This window comes from Trifolium pratense, linkage group LG6 (genome assembly GCF_020283565.1).
Source record: "Trifolium pratense cultivar HEN17-A07 linkage group LG6, ARS_RC_1.1, whole genome shotgun sequence".
In the NCBI taxonomy this organism is placed as follows: Eukaryota; Viridiplantae; Streptophyta; class Magnoliopsida; order Fabales; family Fabaceae; genus Trifolium; species Trifolium pratense.
The window spans coordinates 38,279,075-38,294,367 of record NC_060064.1 but is presented as its reverse complement, the minus strand read 5'-3'; the positions used below and the strand labels follow the sequence as shown (position 1 = coordinate 38,294,367).

The following is a 15,293-nucleotide window of genomic DNA, read 5'->3' as shown; positions in this document are numbered from 1 at the left end:
GAGTTACAGAACACCAGCACATAAAATCATGGCTTTGTTCAATACCATCTTAGTTGGCTTTTCCATTGGTGATTTAATTTTGTTATTCATTCCTCTATATCTGCACCATATATAGCCACCATACAGTCAACCAAAGGAAGCTCACCCACCGCTCCACCTAACTCCCTTTCTTCGCACAAACTCCCACCAATTTACTATCCACCATTATAAAATGCCTGTTCTTCAAATGCAGGTAACTAACTATATCGGGAGATGTGGTGGCCGGAGACAAAAACCCGTTCTCATCATCCAATGACAAATTTCAATATGACCAGACCCGCAACATGACTTTCTGGATCCACTTCATATTGAAGTATGTCATTGGGTTGATAAGAACTGGTTTTTGAAGGATATTGTCTGGGCCGAGCTTAGACCTCGGGGACCTGACTCCGCGAGCTTAGATAAGTCGGGATGGCCAACAATACGCGAGCTCAGATTGGATGGTCGGCATCCCAACGGTCATATTCCTGGCACTATGTAACGTCAAAGTCCACCGGAATGATGAGCATTAACTGCTCATCAAGGCTCTCCAGCCGTTTTCTGGCAGCCACTTGATGGCCATTAATGCCATCAATGGCCTTGGCCCTGCGCTGGGGGCTATATATACACGATCCCATTCCATTCACAAGGTACGCATTTTTTAGCAGAGAAAACCTTCACTTCACCTCACTAACTTGAGCGTCGGAGTGCCTGCAGGTACACAACCCCCCTCCGTTTCAACAGAGGCTTCATCAACACTAACGCCGGCGCGGTCGCATCTCCTGATCAGACACGATCAGATATTATTGTATGTGCAGAAGCTGCTACACACTCATTTCTATGCAGGACATTTTCCGAGCTTATTACAGGTATTAAATTCAAAACTTCTAGTCATGCTCTACTTAGTAGTTACTTGTATTTTCTTTGGACTTATATCAATCAGTTTTAAATTCCTATTTTGTCATCTTAGTTTTCACATTCAGTTGATTTTATTCTTTGTGTGTGTTTGGAATAATACAAATTCACGGTGGCAACTGGCAACCCACGTTTTCTCAACTCTACAGTTTGTAGCTTAACCATATTAAGCTAACATGCACTACCAAATAAGAACATATCATATTTAATAGCAATAAAATAATGTGACGACATAGCATATAATTAAAAAAATCTGAACTTCCCACTCATATATATATATATATATATATATATATATATATATATATATATATATATATATATATATATATATATATATATATATAAAAATTAAAAACAACTAAAAGGATAACTAATATTGAAAATTCATATCAATGTAAATTATAAAATGTTTGTAGAAATGAATTAACTAAAATAAAACTAGAAAATTATAAGCTGACATGGTTCATGTACTTGATCTTTGAGGTTCTCATGAATAAGATTACGTTCAAACCAACAACATCCAACAGAGCCATCAGTCCATCTACCAGCACCTTTATAGAATTTGTCAAGAGAACCGAAACTAATTTGCTTAAGGGAACTTGCATTCTTTAATATGCAACTGGCAAACTCAATTACATGTGTGGAGCAAACACAACCATGTAACTCTACATATTTCAAATCATTGTGACAAAACCCGCCATATTCTTTTCTTTGCCTCTTATTAAATCCAACCATGTGTGGATTTTTCAAATGTAGATTTCTAATCTGAAAATTGAAAAATAACAATCATTATACTATACATATGTGAAAAATTAAACTAACTATTTAGAAAACTGTTATTCATAAGAAAGTTAAATTATAACCTTTTCAAAAAAGTGAAACAAAAAACTAAAATAGTTGTATAACTCACCGTGAGAGAAATTTTTTGGAGATTTTGAGAAGCCATTGCAATATCTAAAATCCAAAAGTAATCCATATTAGGATCATATGGTCCCTCGATAAATAATTCCAATTGTCTAAGATTTTTATATTGAACCAAGAGCTCCGTTAATTTCGCTACCTGTTTGCACAAGTAATATTTAAAGTGGATTAAAAGCAACTAGTAGTGACTCAAATAATTGCTAAAAGAAGAAACCTAGGCTGTTAATAGCGTGCTGCTATCGTAGTAGAACACTGTGGAGCAGCAATTTCGATCCACAACAGTTCCTAATCGTCGCATATTAAGATTAAGGTTATGGCTGAAGTGGTATATATAGATTGTGTCCTATTTCTGCAACGCAGAACGCGACACACACACACACACACACATTTGAATAGCAGCAACGCTGCAATGCACCACACTGTTATCTCAATTTAGGACCAACCATACAGAAACAATAAACATCATGAATTAGCAAACATGGTTTTTGAGTGACTCACCTGGGAAGTACTGATGATGATAGCTAAATTCTCAATATGTTGTAATGTTGTAATTGGACCAAAGGGATGTGGATTCAAGGCTCTTTTAGCTGCATTCCAAAAAACCCTCGATAACATTGGAGCGGTAACAGAGATGTTTCTCCTCGTGTTGCCATTATATTCAAAGGATGCAAGGTTCAATGCATTGATATCTATGCGCTGGGTATAGCCACAATCAATTATTTTCAAATGATGCAAATTTGGACTGATAATATTCATGTCATTTATTCCTCTAAAATTCTTGAACGTGACGTCCTCAAGTTGGAGACATTCAGAAAACAAAAGAGACACAACGTTTGTAGGTTGAAGAATTTCACGGAGTCCATTCAACACAATTGTTGTCACATTTTTCAATCCAGAGAATCCAACAGGTTCATATATTTCATAACCTCTGAAGCTAAACTTGGATAACATATGAGCCTCCTCAATGTTCATTATGTGTACAAATTCACCAATACAATAATATTCAAATGATGAGAGATTTGATACAATGATATCTATATTCCTCTCAGTAATAACCCGACAGTTAATAATGTTTAAATGAAACAACGACGGACTGATTATTTTCAAGTCAGATTTGTAGTCACAGGCATCAAGTGTCAAGTCTTCAAGATAGATACAGTTGGAAAACAGATTGTCAAGCCCATTCTGCCTCACAGCAACGTAATGTAACACAAGAGTTTTCAAATTCTTCAATCCAGAGAATTCCAAAGGTAATTTTGGATAGCAACTCTGTAGGTACAGATACGTCAGAGTAGTATCAGTCCCAGATAAGATGTCAAAAGAAAATTGGAATGTCTTTAATCCCAAATGAAAACGAGTTTCATAAGCTAAGAGCAGTTCAATACGTTTGACACCTTTAGCCATTCCTTTTGAAATCAATCTCTCAATAACATCACTATGTTCATAATTTTCATAATTTAAAGGGCATTTAACTCGGATTGAATCAATCACGTCACCTTGATAATGTAGCATGAATTGATCTAACCTTGTGAGAAATTCAGATTGATATCCTCGAATGAGTGAAAAGTTTTTTGGTAATTGTTGAACTTCATTATGATCAAACATGTTACAGAGATCAAAGTTGAGATCTGTTCTTAATTGCCATTCGTGACGCCATAGTTTGGACAATGCACTTGTTTTCACCAAATCCTTTAAACCTAACTTTGAAAAGATTTGCGATAGAATAGAATCAGGTAACTGAATCTTGATCTTCTTAGACCTGTTCTCCATAATTAACACTCACAAAGAATGCAAAAGAAACTTTGGTTGCAGGAGAATACGGTGATGTGGGAAGCTCTTTGAAGAAAATAGGATTAGGTTTGAAATTGCAAGAACCGATTGCGTGCTTGTCAAGTAGGGTGACAGTGTGGGAGGCCCACGGAGAATGGCTAGGAAGCCCAGGTCAGACTTTGGGGTTTAATATACAATTTAAAAAATAAAATAAAATAAAAAGTCTATTTTTTTTTTTAAGGAAAAAACTTATAGCATATCATTTCATTAATCAATAAGTATTCGATACAATGTGGTATGTCAATCAAAATATGAGATATCTCATTTGGCCGCCTTAGCTAAGCTATGTATGTGGTCGCCTACGTTATCTAGGTACTGGTACGGAATACGACATTTTTAAAAAACTAAAGTGCTGGTATGTCTGTATAATACTTTTTAATATAATTATATAAATAAAATTACATTGTTAAAACAAATAATTAAACATAAAAAATAAAAAAAATAAAATACTTTAAAAGTAATTCAAATTGTTCAAATGACAACAAAACATCAAAACTAAAAAGCAATTTGCTCAAAAAGAGTGGTCTTTAGTTCAAGTTTATCGAGAGAAAGACTATTAACTTCAAAAATATCAGCTCCATTAAATAGATTATGTTCATCTCCACCAATATCCTACATTTTTGTTGCTCCTTCATTATTAGGCTTACTCTTTTTCGATAAAAAAAATTCGAACAAAAAAAATCACATTTTTTGTGTTTAGCGTACCCTGTATATACCCGTGGTGTACCCCACACGTACCCTATAAGAATAAAAATTAAAAAAAATTAGTCCGATTTTTGTGTGTACCATACGTGTGTATCGGATACGTATCGGTACTCTCCCTCGAATGGAGTACCCATACTTCATAGTTGATCGCCTTAGCTAACCTATGCACAACCTCATTTATTTTTTTACTAATGAACTCAACACTAAAGTTATAGTAATAATAAGAGAAAAGAAAAGTTTTGTATAATGTGTAATGATTTCTCCAAATTTGATCGCATCATGCTATTTAATTTGTATTGAGTTTCAAGTGTGAGTGGTTAAGTCCCACATCGACTATGTATGGGAAGAATGTTGGATTTATAAGAGGGGTAACCCATTAACCTAATGCTTTAAGGTTTTGGGTGGAGATGTGGTGTCTCCCTCTCTTATGGTCCTGGAGCATTGACCCCATTACTTCTCCTGAGCTCGCCAGGACTCCCCAACAATTTGGAGTGGAAATTAACTACTATTATTATTTTCGAATCAAGCTCAAAATCAACCGAACCTAAAAAGTCTATTTAAATAAAAAGTTAAATATGTTTAGTCCTTGAAAATATACCGTTTAAATTCTTATTATAATTTTTTTTTGTGTGAAATTGGCCTCAAACATATTGTAAAGTTTAGCCTAACTTATTCTACACACAACCCGCATGATCCATCATTCTTCTTTACAAACAATATTGGTGTTCCAAAAAAAAAAAAAAAAGACAAATAAAACCCTTATTAAAAAGATCTTGTACCTTTGTGTCAAAAAATAAAATCTTGTACCTACTCATTTAACTACTTAAGCTGCTCTACTACTTAAGTTTTGTTTTGGTCATTTAACTAATCTTGTAATTCATATCCAAAAGTAAATTATACTACAATGTTTGTAAACATGGATTTATTACTAATAATAGTATAAAATCCATTACAAATAAATTAACGCTACAAAATTGTTATAGATGACCTTTTTATTTACTTCGTCTTTAAGCATTCGTAAAAGAAGAGTATGTTTAAACTCCCAACAACAAGAATCAGGTCCTTTAGTCCATCTTCCAGCTTGGTGAAGATCCATATCGGAAACAAAATAATTTTCGGGAAATGCTGTGTATCACGAAAAGTTGTTTCACGAAAGGATAGCGAAGGAATGCCATTGGTCCATATCACCACAAACCTCCTTGATTTCCGCAAAACAACTTACAATCTTGTCAGTCCTGTAAAAGTGAAACACGTGTTTATTCAGGAAGTTAGCGATGCATGCCTTCGATGTATGTACGGATAATTTTCAAGCAATAATGTTATCTAAACACAAATTTTAAACACAAAACTGACAAATATACTATTTTATAATTTTTTTAATCTGCTTCGAAATGCGTGCACAGACTTAATTTATCTACTATGACAAATACGTGTTTGGAAAACTGTGTTGAAATAACACAACTCATTTTCAAGCCATGCTTAGGCACACTTTGAAGATTGGATCTTCCAAATATTAAAAATGGATCTTAAATAAAATTAAGAGATAATTAGTAATTCTCAAATGAAGTTAACAAATTAATAAAGAATAATAAATAAGCAATTAGAAATGTAGAAAAATTGAACAATTAACAAACAAATCTTGATTTTTTTTTTCTTGTATTGGTTCAGTTTTTCTCCTTTTGTTCATAGTTTAGAACCACTAACTGATCTTCAACGTTGGGTTGGGGCTTTTAATTTTTTTTTTCTCAAACAAACATAAATTTAAAGTTAACCCTACGTCTAGGAGAGCTTCTTTTGGCGCCTCCTGAGTTTTCTTGGCACAAAAAAATATAAGAGGCGACAAAAGAAGGTCTCTAACATTAAATTTTTTTTGGAGGCCTAATATCACATAATAAATTTTTTGAGGTCCAACTCCATAAAATTAATTGATGCATAGCGCGCTGCCAGGTCAACTCTTACTACTGATGCATAAAAGATACACCACACTTATGTTATAATCTAAGTATATAGATTCGTTGCAAAATTTCATAACAAATCCAGTAAATTGCAATGATGATTCGATTTAATGCATGCATCACTAGGAAAAAAATGAGCACAAACTTTAGAAAGAGTAAATCCTACTTCTGATGTGGATTGTGTGGCAAGCAAAAATTTTGGTTCAGTAAAAACCATCAAAAAATTAAGAGGGGGAGAAAAGGCAATATAGGTGTTGATCAGTAAAATTGGAAACATCATATTATATTGCGTTGGTTCTTTATAAAAAAGTTATAAAACAAAGTAGTAAGTTAAGAAATAAGATCTTATATATTAATATTTATTTTTATATATTAAAAAATATATAGTCAAAGTAAGTTATGTGAATATTATATAAAGTCAAATTGTGACATTCATTTTGAAACGAAAACAATATTTGACGATCGTATCTTTTACTGTCCTCATGCAGCTTCATTTAATTCATCATTAAGCATCTCATGAATATGCTTAAAGTTATACCCAGAACAACAAGTATCGGACCCCTTAGTCAAAGGAACTAAAAGTAATTTTCTTAAACGAATTCGCCTTCCTCAGTTAGTGATTAGCTAACTTAATTACATTTTTTTTGGTGCAAAGAGAACCATTCAACTCTACATATTTCAAATCACTATGAATTTTCTATCTATGAATTTATAATCTATGAAGTTCTCATATCATGAGAGTTTCCAATCATATGTGAATTTTTCATTAATAATCTATCATGTAAATTGAAGCTGCATGATGTAAATCTGCATGATCATCAAATCTAAGCATTGCTAAGTGAAAAATACTTTCTTTTGAACAAACAAAATTGTATTAATGACTACTAATAGCACAATAAATGTTACAAGTAGGAAGATATATAAATGAACTCCTATATAATCACCAATCCAAAATATTGATAAGTGCTTATATACCAACAATGAGTATGAATTTGCTGCAAAATTTCATAATCAAGTGTAACTTGAAATGATGATTCAATTTTATATAAGAAGCTTATGACCCTTCCTCAACAAACTAGGAAAAAAAAAAGAGCACACACTTCTGAAAAGTAAATCCTATATTATACATTATTATCAAAGGATAAATAAGTCAAAACTTGAAGAAAGATTATGAACCATGATATTTTTAATATCTTGCTTCTTTATTTCTGCCTGTGAAATTTCAATAATTCAATCCTATATTATACATTATTACTAACAACGGTATAAAATTCATTACAAATAAATTAACGGTACTAAAGTTTTAGCTGATATTCATTTACTTCAGCTTTAAGCATCTCGTGAACAAAAGTTCGTTTGAACCCCGAACAACAAGCATCAGACCCATTAGTCCAAGTTCCAGCACCCACATACAATTTTTCAAGAGAACTATAAGTTATTTTCTTAAGCGAATTTGCCATCCTCAATAAGTGACTAGTTAAGTCAATTACATTTATGATGCAAACACAACCATGCAACTCTACAAATTTCAAATTATTATGAAAAATCTCTGCATATTCTCTTCTTTGTCTCTCAAGTCCAAGCATGTGTGAATTTTCCATCTGTGAATTTCGAATCTAAAATTGAAAAAAAAATAAAAAATATAGTTATAACATTTAAAATAAAACAATCATCCTAAAAAATAGAGTTGCATAACTTACCGTCAGAGAAAGTTTTTCGAGATGTTTAGACGCCATTATAATATCCAAAATCAAAAAGTAGTCCAGATCCGCTCCCTCGATATATAACTCCAATTGTTTAAGTTTTTCAAATTGAACCAAGACCTCTGTTATTTCCTCTATCTGTTTGCACCAGTAATAATTAAAATGTTAATGAATATTTCTCACAGAACAAAAAAAAAGGACGTTGAATTTTAGCTTATTACTTACCTGGGAAGTGCTTATGATCATAGTTAAGTTCTCAATGCCGAGTAAGCTATCATATGGAGCAAGGGCAAATGGTGTTTCCTCTCTCGTAGTTGCATTCCAAAATAACTTGGTTAACCTTGGAGCCCTAATAGAGAATACCCTCGTGTTACCGTTGTATTCAAAGGACGAGAGATTCACTGCATCAATAGCTATTATAAAAGGAGAGTAACCCTTATAGCTACAATCAATTATGCTCAAATGACGCAACTTTGAGCTGATAATTTCCAAATCAGACATCACCCAGCAGTTCTTAAATGTGACATCCTCAAGTTTGAGACATTCAGAAAACAAATGAGGCACAATATCCGTCGATAGAAATTCGTGGAGTCCATCCAACACAATTGTTGTCACATTTTTTATTCCAGAAAACTCAACATGGTGAGAAATTTCACTACCTCTAAAGATAAACTTGGATAACTTATCAGCCTTAATGTTCATCGAATGTACTCGACGACCATTACAAGAATATTCAATGGATGAGAGATTTGATGCAATGATATCTATATTCCTCTCCTCCCTGATTCCAACCTCACAGTTAACAATGTTCAAATGAAACAATGATGGAGTGATTATTATCAAGTCAGAATTGAACTCACAGGCGTCAAGGGTGAAGTCTACAAGATTGATGCAGTTAGACAACAGACCCTCAAGAAAATCCTGTTTCACAGCAACTAAATGTAACACAAGAGTCCTCAAATTCTTCAATCCAGAGAACTCAAAAGATTCTACTAGACAACAATTTTGTAGGCGAAGATACGTAAGAGAATCAGTGTTAGATAATAGAGCGAACGAAAATTTGTACGGCTCAATTTCCAAAATAATATCAGTATCATCAATTTGACAAGAGAATAGCAGTTCAATGCGTTTGGCACCTTTAGCAATTCCTTTGGTAATCAATCTATCAATAACATTGTTGTGTTCATCGTCTAATGGAAAATTAACTCGTATTGAATTGATCGTGTCGCCTTGATAATGTAGCATGAATTGATCCAAACTTGTGGCAAATTCAGATTGGACCACATCAAAGAGTGCAAGTGTTAGGTTTTTTGGTAATCCTTGATCAAACATGTTATGGATATCGAAGTTGAGTTCCTTTCTTAATCCCCATTCGTGACGCCATTGTTTGGACAATGTACTAGTTTTCACCAAATCCTTCAAATTTAACTTTGAAAAAATATTCGATATAACAGAATCAGGTAACTCGGGTAACTCACTCTTGAGTTTTTTAGACCTATGCATTGTTGCTGCAAGGAATTAAGAACAAACACAAGAAAATCAATAAAATAACACTATATTTGATTTTAATAATTTAGTCATGAAGTTGAACATCAGGTAAAGAAAATTGAATAAAGTTTGATTACAAGTTAAACTTACAATTGAAAATTTGGGTTGATGGAGAATGTGGCAAACTTTGCTTAGAGTTTGAATCGGCTGTGATTGAATAGTTGTTGCGTTACACTTTGGGTTGGATGGAATATATCAAGAACAAGGATTTCTTAGATTTTGTTTTCAACATGGATTTCTTAGATTAGATTTATATAGTAATCAAATCATATCTTTGGGTCCAATGTGCATTAAATGTTTCGCTGACTAAATATTATTGTTTTTGACTATTTATTTGTGTTTGGGATAAAATAAAGATTTTCAGTTATTATGTACCAAAACAAGAAAAAGAAAAATTCCGTTATTAATATTATACGATTTTTTGTCTTTTAATATTTGGTTTTTTTTTTTTTTTTTACAATGGAGATAAGGATCAGAACATTTAGCGTACTACCCAAATTTCTCATATCATTATTAAATCAAACCTAATTGCTTTTTAATTTGGTTAATCTTATGAACAATTTTAATCTTATGCCCTTTTATTTTTGTAAATATAGACGGAAGCATACTCCTATGTAGCGTAGCAAAATAAATAGATTGGATGATAATGGCTGAATAAAAATAATTCTTTTGTCCATTAATAATTCACTAAAATCAATTATAAACTCTTTGAGACACCACCCCTCACCCAAAAAATTTCTTGTAAAATAAAAATCTTTATAAAAATTTATCCAATCTATTAAAAAAAATCCAAAAAGGGTATGCAATTAATAAATAAAAGAAAATAAACATTTTATTTAATATCTTTTTTTGGTAAAAAAATTAATATCTTTTTTTTGGTCAAAAGAAAACGTTCAATATCTTTTTTTGGTCAAAAAGCACTTATCATGATTTTTTAGTCTAATATTTTGTTTTTTCTTTCTTTCACAAAAAATGATTTTAGTCTGATTCAAAAAAAAATCTTTTTTAGTAAAAAAATATATAATATCTTTTATTAAATGTCATTAATATACCTTTTTACTAAAACAAAAAGTCATTAATACCTTTCATTAAAATAAAATAAAATTGGTCAAAGAAAGTTGATGTATTTGGTTAAAAATTTGGACTAAATACATCAAATTTGTTTGACCAAGTTTCCCTTATATTTTGGGACAGAGGAAGTATGGTGCAAGAGAAGTCACGCCGAATCTCTAACATCTGTGGTGGCACTCCAGCCAACTTCACTATGGCGTATATTGGTTTTTCAATGGTAGTCACGGCTGAATATGACAATGCTCCAATGTCTGCGGCAGCGATTAGTAGAACTCCGATGGTGGTGGTGGCTGAATTATATTTAATATTTTTGTTTTGAAGTGGGTCACTCAAGGCCTATTGTAAATTGGATTGGGTCACTCTAACCACGCATAGTAAAGCGATGTTTTTTCTCTCTAGGCCTCCCATTTATCTTTTATACCCTGAATATTCCAATTTTGTCCTTGCTAAAAACTTCGGTTCGCAGAAACCGAAGTTTTTTTGTTCAAATTCAGGAAAAATTCGGTTAACAGAAATCAATTTTTTTTTTCGTAGCAACCGAAGTTTTTATTGAAGGGCAAAAAAGTAAAATCCAGGAGAAAAAAGAACCATGGGGAGCCTAAAGAGAAAACATCTAGTAAAGTTGATCATACGGTAGATACGTCCTAAAATGCACGCGATTATCCTCCACTAGGACATGTGGAGTATCTGAGAAAAAAAAAAATTCTACCCCAACATTAATTTTGAATGGACGAATTTGTCCTCATATATAAACTAAAATCCTGAAGAAAAAATTTGGTTACCGGAACACTTTGGAAAAAAGTATTCTGATATGTAAATTTTTTTTTGGTTAACGGAACACTTTGGAAAAAAGTGTTCAGGTACATAAAATTTTTCTAATTTTTTTTTTACTTGAACACTTTGAAAAAAATTGTGTAGGTATGTAAAACTTTTCCAAATTTATTTTGTTACCTACACACTTTGGAAAAAGTGTTCAGGTATGTAAAATTTTTCTAATTTTTTTTTTGTTACCTAAACACTTAGAAAAAAAATGTGCAGGTATGTAAAATTTTTCCAAATTTATTTTGTTACCTAAAATAGAAAAATTTTACATACCTGAACACTTTTGTTTTCCAAAGTGTGTAGGTAACTAAAATAGAAAAAAAAAATTCTACCCTAACAATTGTCAATCTACCCCATCATTAATTTTGAATGGACGAATTTACCCTCATATATAAACTAAAACCCTAAAGAAAAAAATTTGGTTACCGGAACACTTTGGAAAAAAGTGTTCTGATATGTAAATTTTTTTTTTGTTACCGGAACATTTTGGAAAAAAGTGTTCGGGTATATAAAATTTTTCTAATTTTTTTTTTATCTGAACACTTTGAAAAAAAGTGTGTAGGTATGTAAAATTTTTCCAAATTTATTTTGTTAGCTACACACTTTGGAAAAGAGTGTTCAGGTATGTAAAATTTTTCTAATTTTTTTTGTTACCTAAACAGTTTGAAAAAAAGTGTGTATATGTAAAAAAATTTCAAATTTATTTTGTTACCTACACACTTTGGAAAAAAATGTTCAGGTATGTAAAAAATTTCTAATTTTTTTTTGTTACTTGAACACTTTGAAAAAAAGTGTGTAGGTAACAAAACAAATTTGGAAAAAGTGTTCAGGTAAAAAAAAATTAGAAAAATTTTATATACCTGAACACTTTTTTCCAAAGTGTTCCGGTAACCAAAATTTTTTCTTCAGGGTTTTAGTTTATATATGAGGGTAAATTCGTCCATTCAAAATTAATGTTGGGGTAGATTGACAATTGTTGGGGTAAAAAAAAAATTAAATTCATCATATTTTTTAATAAAAAAACTCAACCATTGTATTTTCTTGAAAAATAGTGTAACTTTTTTCACTATAAAAAATAATCACCTATTTTTCGTTTAAAATCACTAATTTACGGGTTAGATAGTTTGCTACCCAAATAATTTTTTTTTGGTTTTTTTAATATCAAATGACTAAAGGATGAATTATAATATATGTTTATGAAAATTATTCTAGCTTTTCATTTTATTTTTTAAATAGTGCGATAAATTATCATATTTGTTTATAAAAATTATTCAATCTTTCTATTTTCTTAAAAAATAGTATAACTTATTTTCAATATAAAAATATTTAATGATCAAATGAAAAAATATTTAGTATTTTCATAAAAAATATTTAGAAAAACATAGCATTAATGGGTAAGTGGATTTTTTGGGTTGGGTCCGGTTTTACCCGAAATTCGACTTTTTTTTATGGATTTTTCATTTTTAAAATCCGTATCCACCCACTTGTCCGACCCAACCCACTTTTTTTGATTGGATTGGGTGGGTTTGACCGGATCAACCGGATTTACCCGATCCATGTACACCCCTGACTAAAATCATTTTTTTGAAGAAGATCCACTAAAATATTTATTCGCTGCCTATAAAAGCCTACCTTATGATCTAGAGAGGGTCAGCCTCAGGTTATGTCTAAATATGAAGAATGCCCTGATAAAAAAAAATACAATAAAATTTAGAAAGAGTCCTTCTCTATTGAAATTGTAATAAATAATAACATAAAAAACATATCAAAAGTAGTCATCATAATAAATATACAACTTCAAACTAATATCAATATTATCAACTTTCTAGATAGTTAAAAAGAGTCGTCATATTATGCATGTACTTCTATTAATTTATTTATTTTCAAACAATTAGAATACTTATTTTCAAATATAATCACAATTTTGTCAAAATAATACGATAATGTTACCGATTTTCAAGAGTTTGAGTTAAATGAGAAAGTTTTGTGCTAAAAAATGAACATATGTTTGTATTTAAATACAAAATGTTGTTGATTTACATTTTGTTTGGTAGTAGTGTTACTTCTTTTTTTACAATCAACCGCAAATTACTTATAAAATTAAAAATGTATTATTAAAAGTAGTTATTAAAATTCTTTTTTTGAGTAATAAAATAGGGTCTTGCTAACTAGTGCCCGGGGGCACTATTTAGATTCTCCAATAAAATATTTAGGGTTAAATATGTGTTTGGTCTCTCTAAATATACAAAATTTCATTTTTATTGCCCCTCTAAAATTTGCTTTTGATCCCTATAAATTTACAGTTTTCAATTTCAGTCCTTGCTTTTTTTTCAAACGCTCTACTTTTTTTTTAAAACATATTATTATTAAAATCTTATAATACTATGACACCTCTAAAATATGAATGTTTTTAGTAGTGGTTTTGCTTAGTAAAACTTGCTTACTAGCTAGTCAAGTTATTAGAACTATTTTACTTCACTTTCTTTGTTTTGTCTTTTGTAGGTCCTAATGCATTAATAGGTGGAAATGTGCCGTTTTTAGGTCCATTTGAATGACTTATTGTCTAAGACATTATGTGAGGGCAAAGGGAGAGTCTCTTTAATGAAGGATAAGTGCTTAATGAAGCAAAACACTAAATTTTGTGCATTATGGCCATTTTGGGTGTTACCATGAGCTTTAAGGTGAAGAAAATCAAAGATCAAAGGTCATAAAACTTGTCACGGCTGTGCCAAAGTTTCACACGGTCGTGTCAAGCACATCAGAAGAGAGGATTGCATCTAGAGACGTCGCTCGCCACGACTGTGCCAATGCTCCATACGGTCGTGGCATTCCGTGCAGTTAGCAATTGGCAGTTTTGGCTCTTTGTTTTTCATTTTTTATGGCACTTATGTGCACTTATGCAAGACTTATCACTTTGTGTACGAAATTATCAGCCTTTAGAGGCTATATATATATACTAGGCTTTTACCCGTGCTTCACACGGGTGGATTAAAAATGAAACCAATTTTAGGAAGAAGTTGTTGAAAACAGCAGATAGAAAGTAAAATTCATAGCCTAAAAAAACATTGACAAGATAGTTGAAAGAAATAAGCAACAAACTTGTATGCTATTCATAAACTTTGTAAACATAGGCAAATCCAGATGCACCCAACAAATTAAACTTAAAACAAATAATATCCCCATCAACAAATCCATGCTCTTCACAAAAGCCACTCCAACCTTCTCCTATTGCCGTAATTTTGATAGGCTCATCAACAAGACCAACATAAAAAACCCTAACGCCACCATCATCACACAACGCAGTGATAAAGGGACACTGCAGAGCACGGAGATAACTCTCAAATTGGCCGAAGACACTCTGAAAAAAATTTAGAAAACAAATATCATAAGCACAACACCAAAAAAAACTCCAAGAACAATCTTTAAAAAGGCACTTACCAAATAAGGTTGGGCAACATTGGACTGAGTAAGACGAATACAGAAAAGAGCAGTATATGGAAGCTGCTGAGAGCGACTATGATAAAAGGGAATATCAGAATAAGTCAACAAAGGTTCTTGGTAGACAAAACCAAAGAGATCACCACCAAAATAAAAGAACGTAACAATGCTATCACCATTGAAACCAAACACGGATGGCATCCGAGACCAACCATCAATCAGACGAGGAAGGAAGAGGCTTCCATTATAACCAAGATCAAGGTACCGACCCTGCGTATCAAAAACCCTCCAAGAAGCACCCAAGTTAAACTCCCCAGCAAACGAAGGATCCACCTCACCAAAACCCTACAGAACAAACAAGAGG

General features: G+C 31.9%; 2 protein-coding genes across 2 annotated transcripts; both read right to left on the bottom strand.

Annotated features, from left to right (window-relative positions):
• Positions 1-1,374: 1,374 nt before the first annotated feature.
• Positions 1,375-3,627, bottom strand: LOC123892239 (F-box/FBD/LRR-repeat protein At2g04230-like). The gene is made up of 3 exons (XM_045942045.1): positions 2,356-3,627; positions 1,847-1,996; positions 1,375-1,701 (listed from the first exon to the last, which is right to left on the bottom strand). The coding sequence occupies exons 1-3, from the start codon at positions 3,625-3,627 to the stop codon at positions 1,375-1,377; spliced, it is 1,749 nt and encodes a 582-aa protein (XP_045798001.1).
• Positions 3,628-7,642: 4,015 nt separating this feature from the next.
• LOC123892238 lies at positions 7,643-9,763 on the bottom strand. Its single transcript, XM_045942044.1, has 4 exons — positions 9,689-9,763; positions 8,276-9,558; positions 8,048-8,188; positions 7,643-7,963 (listed from the first exon to the last, which is right to left on the bottom strand). The coding sequence occupies exons 2-4, from the start codon at positions 9,551-9,553 to the stop codon at positions 7,643-7,645; spliced, it is 1,740 nt and encodes a 579-aa protein (XP_045798000.1). The 5' UTR covers positions 9,554-9,558; positions 9,689-9,763.
• Between the last annotated feature and the right edge of the window lie 5,530 nt (positions 9,764-15,293).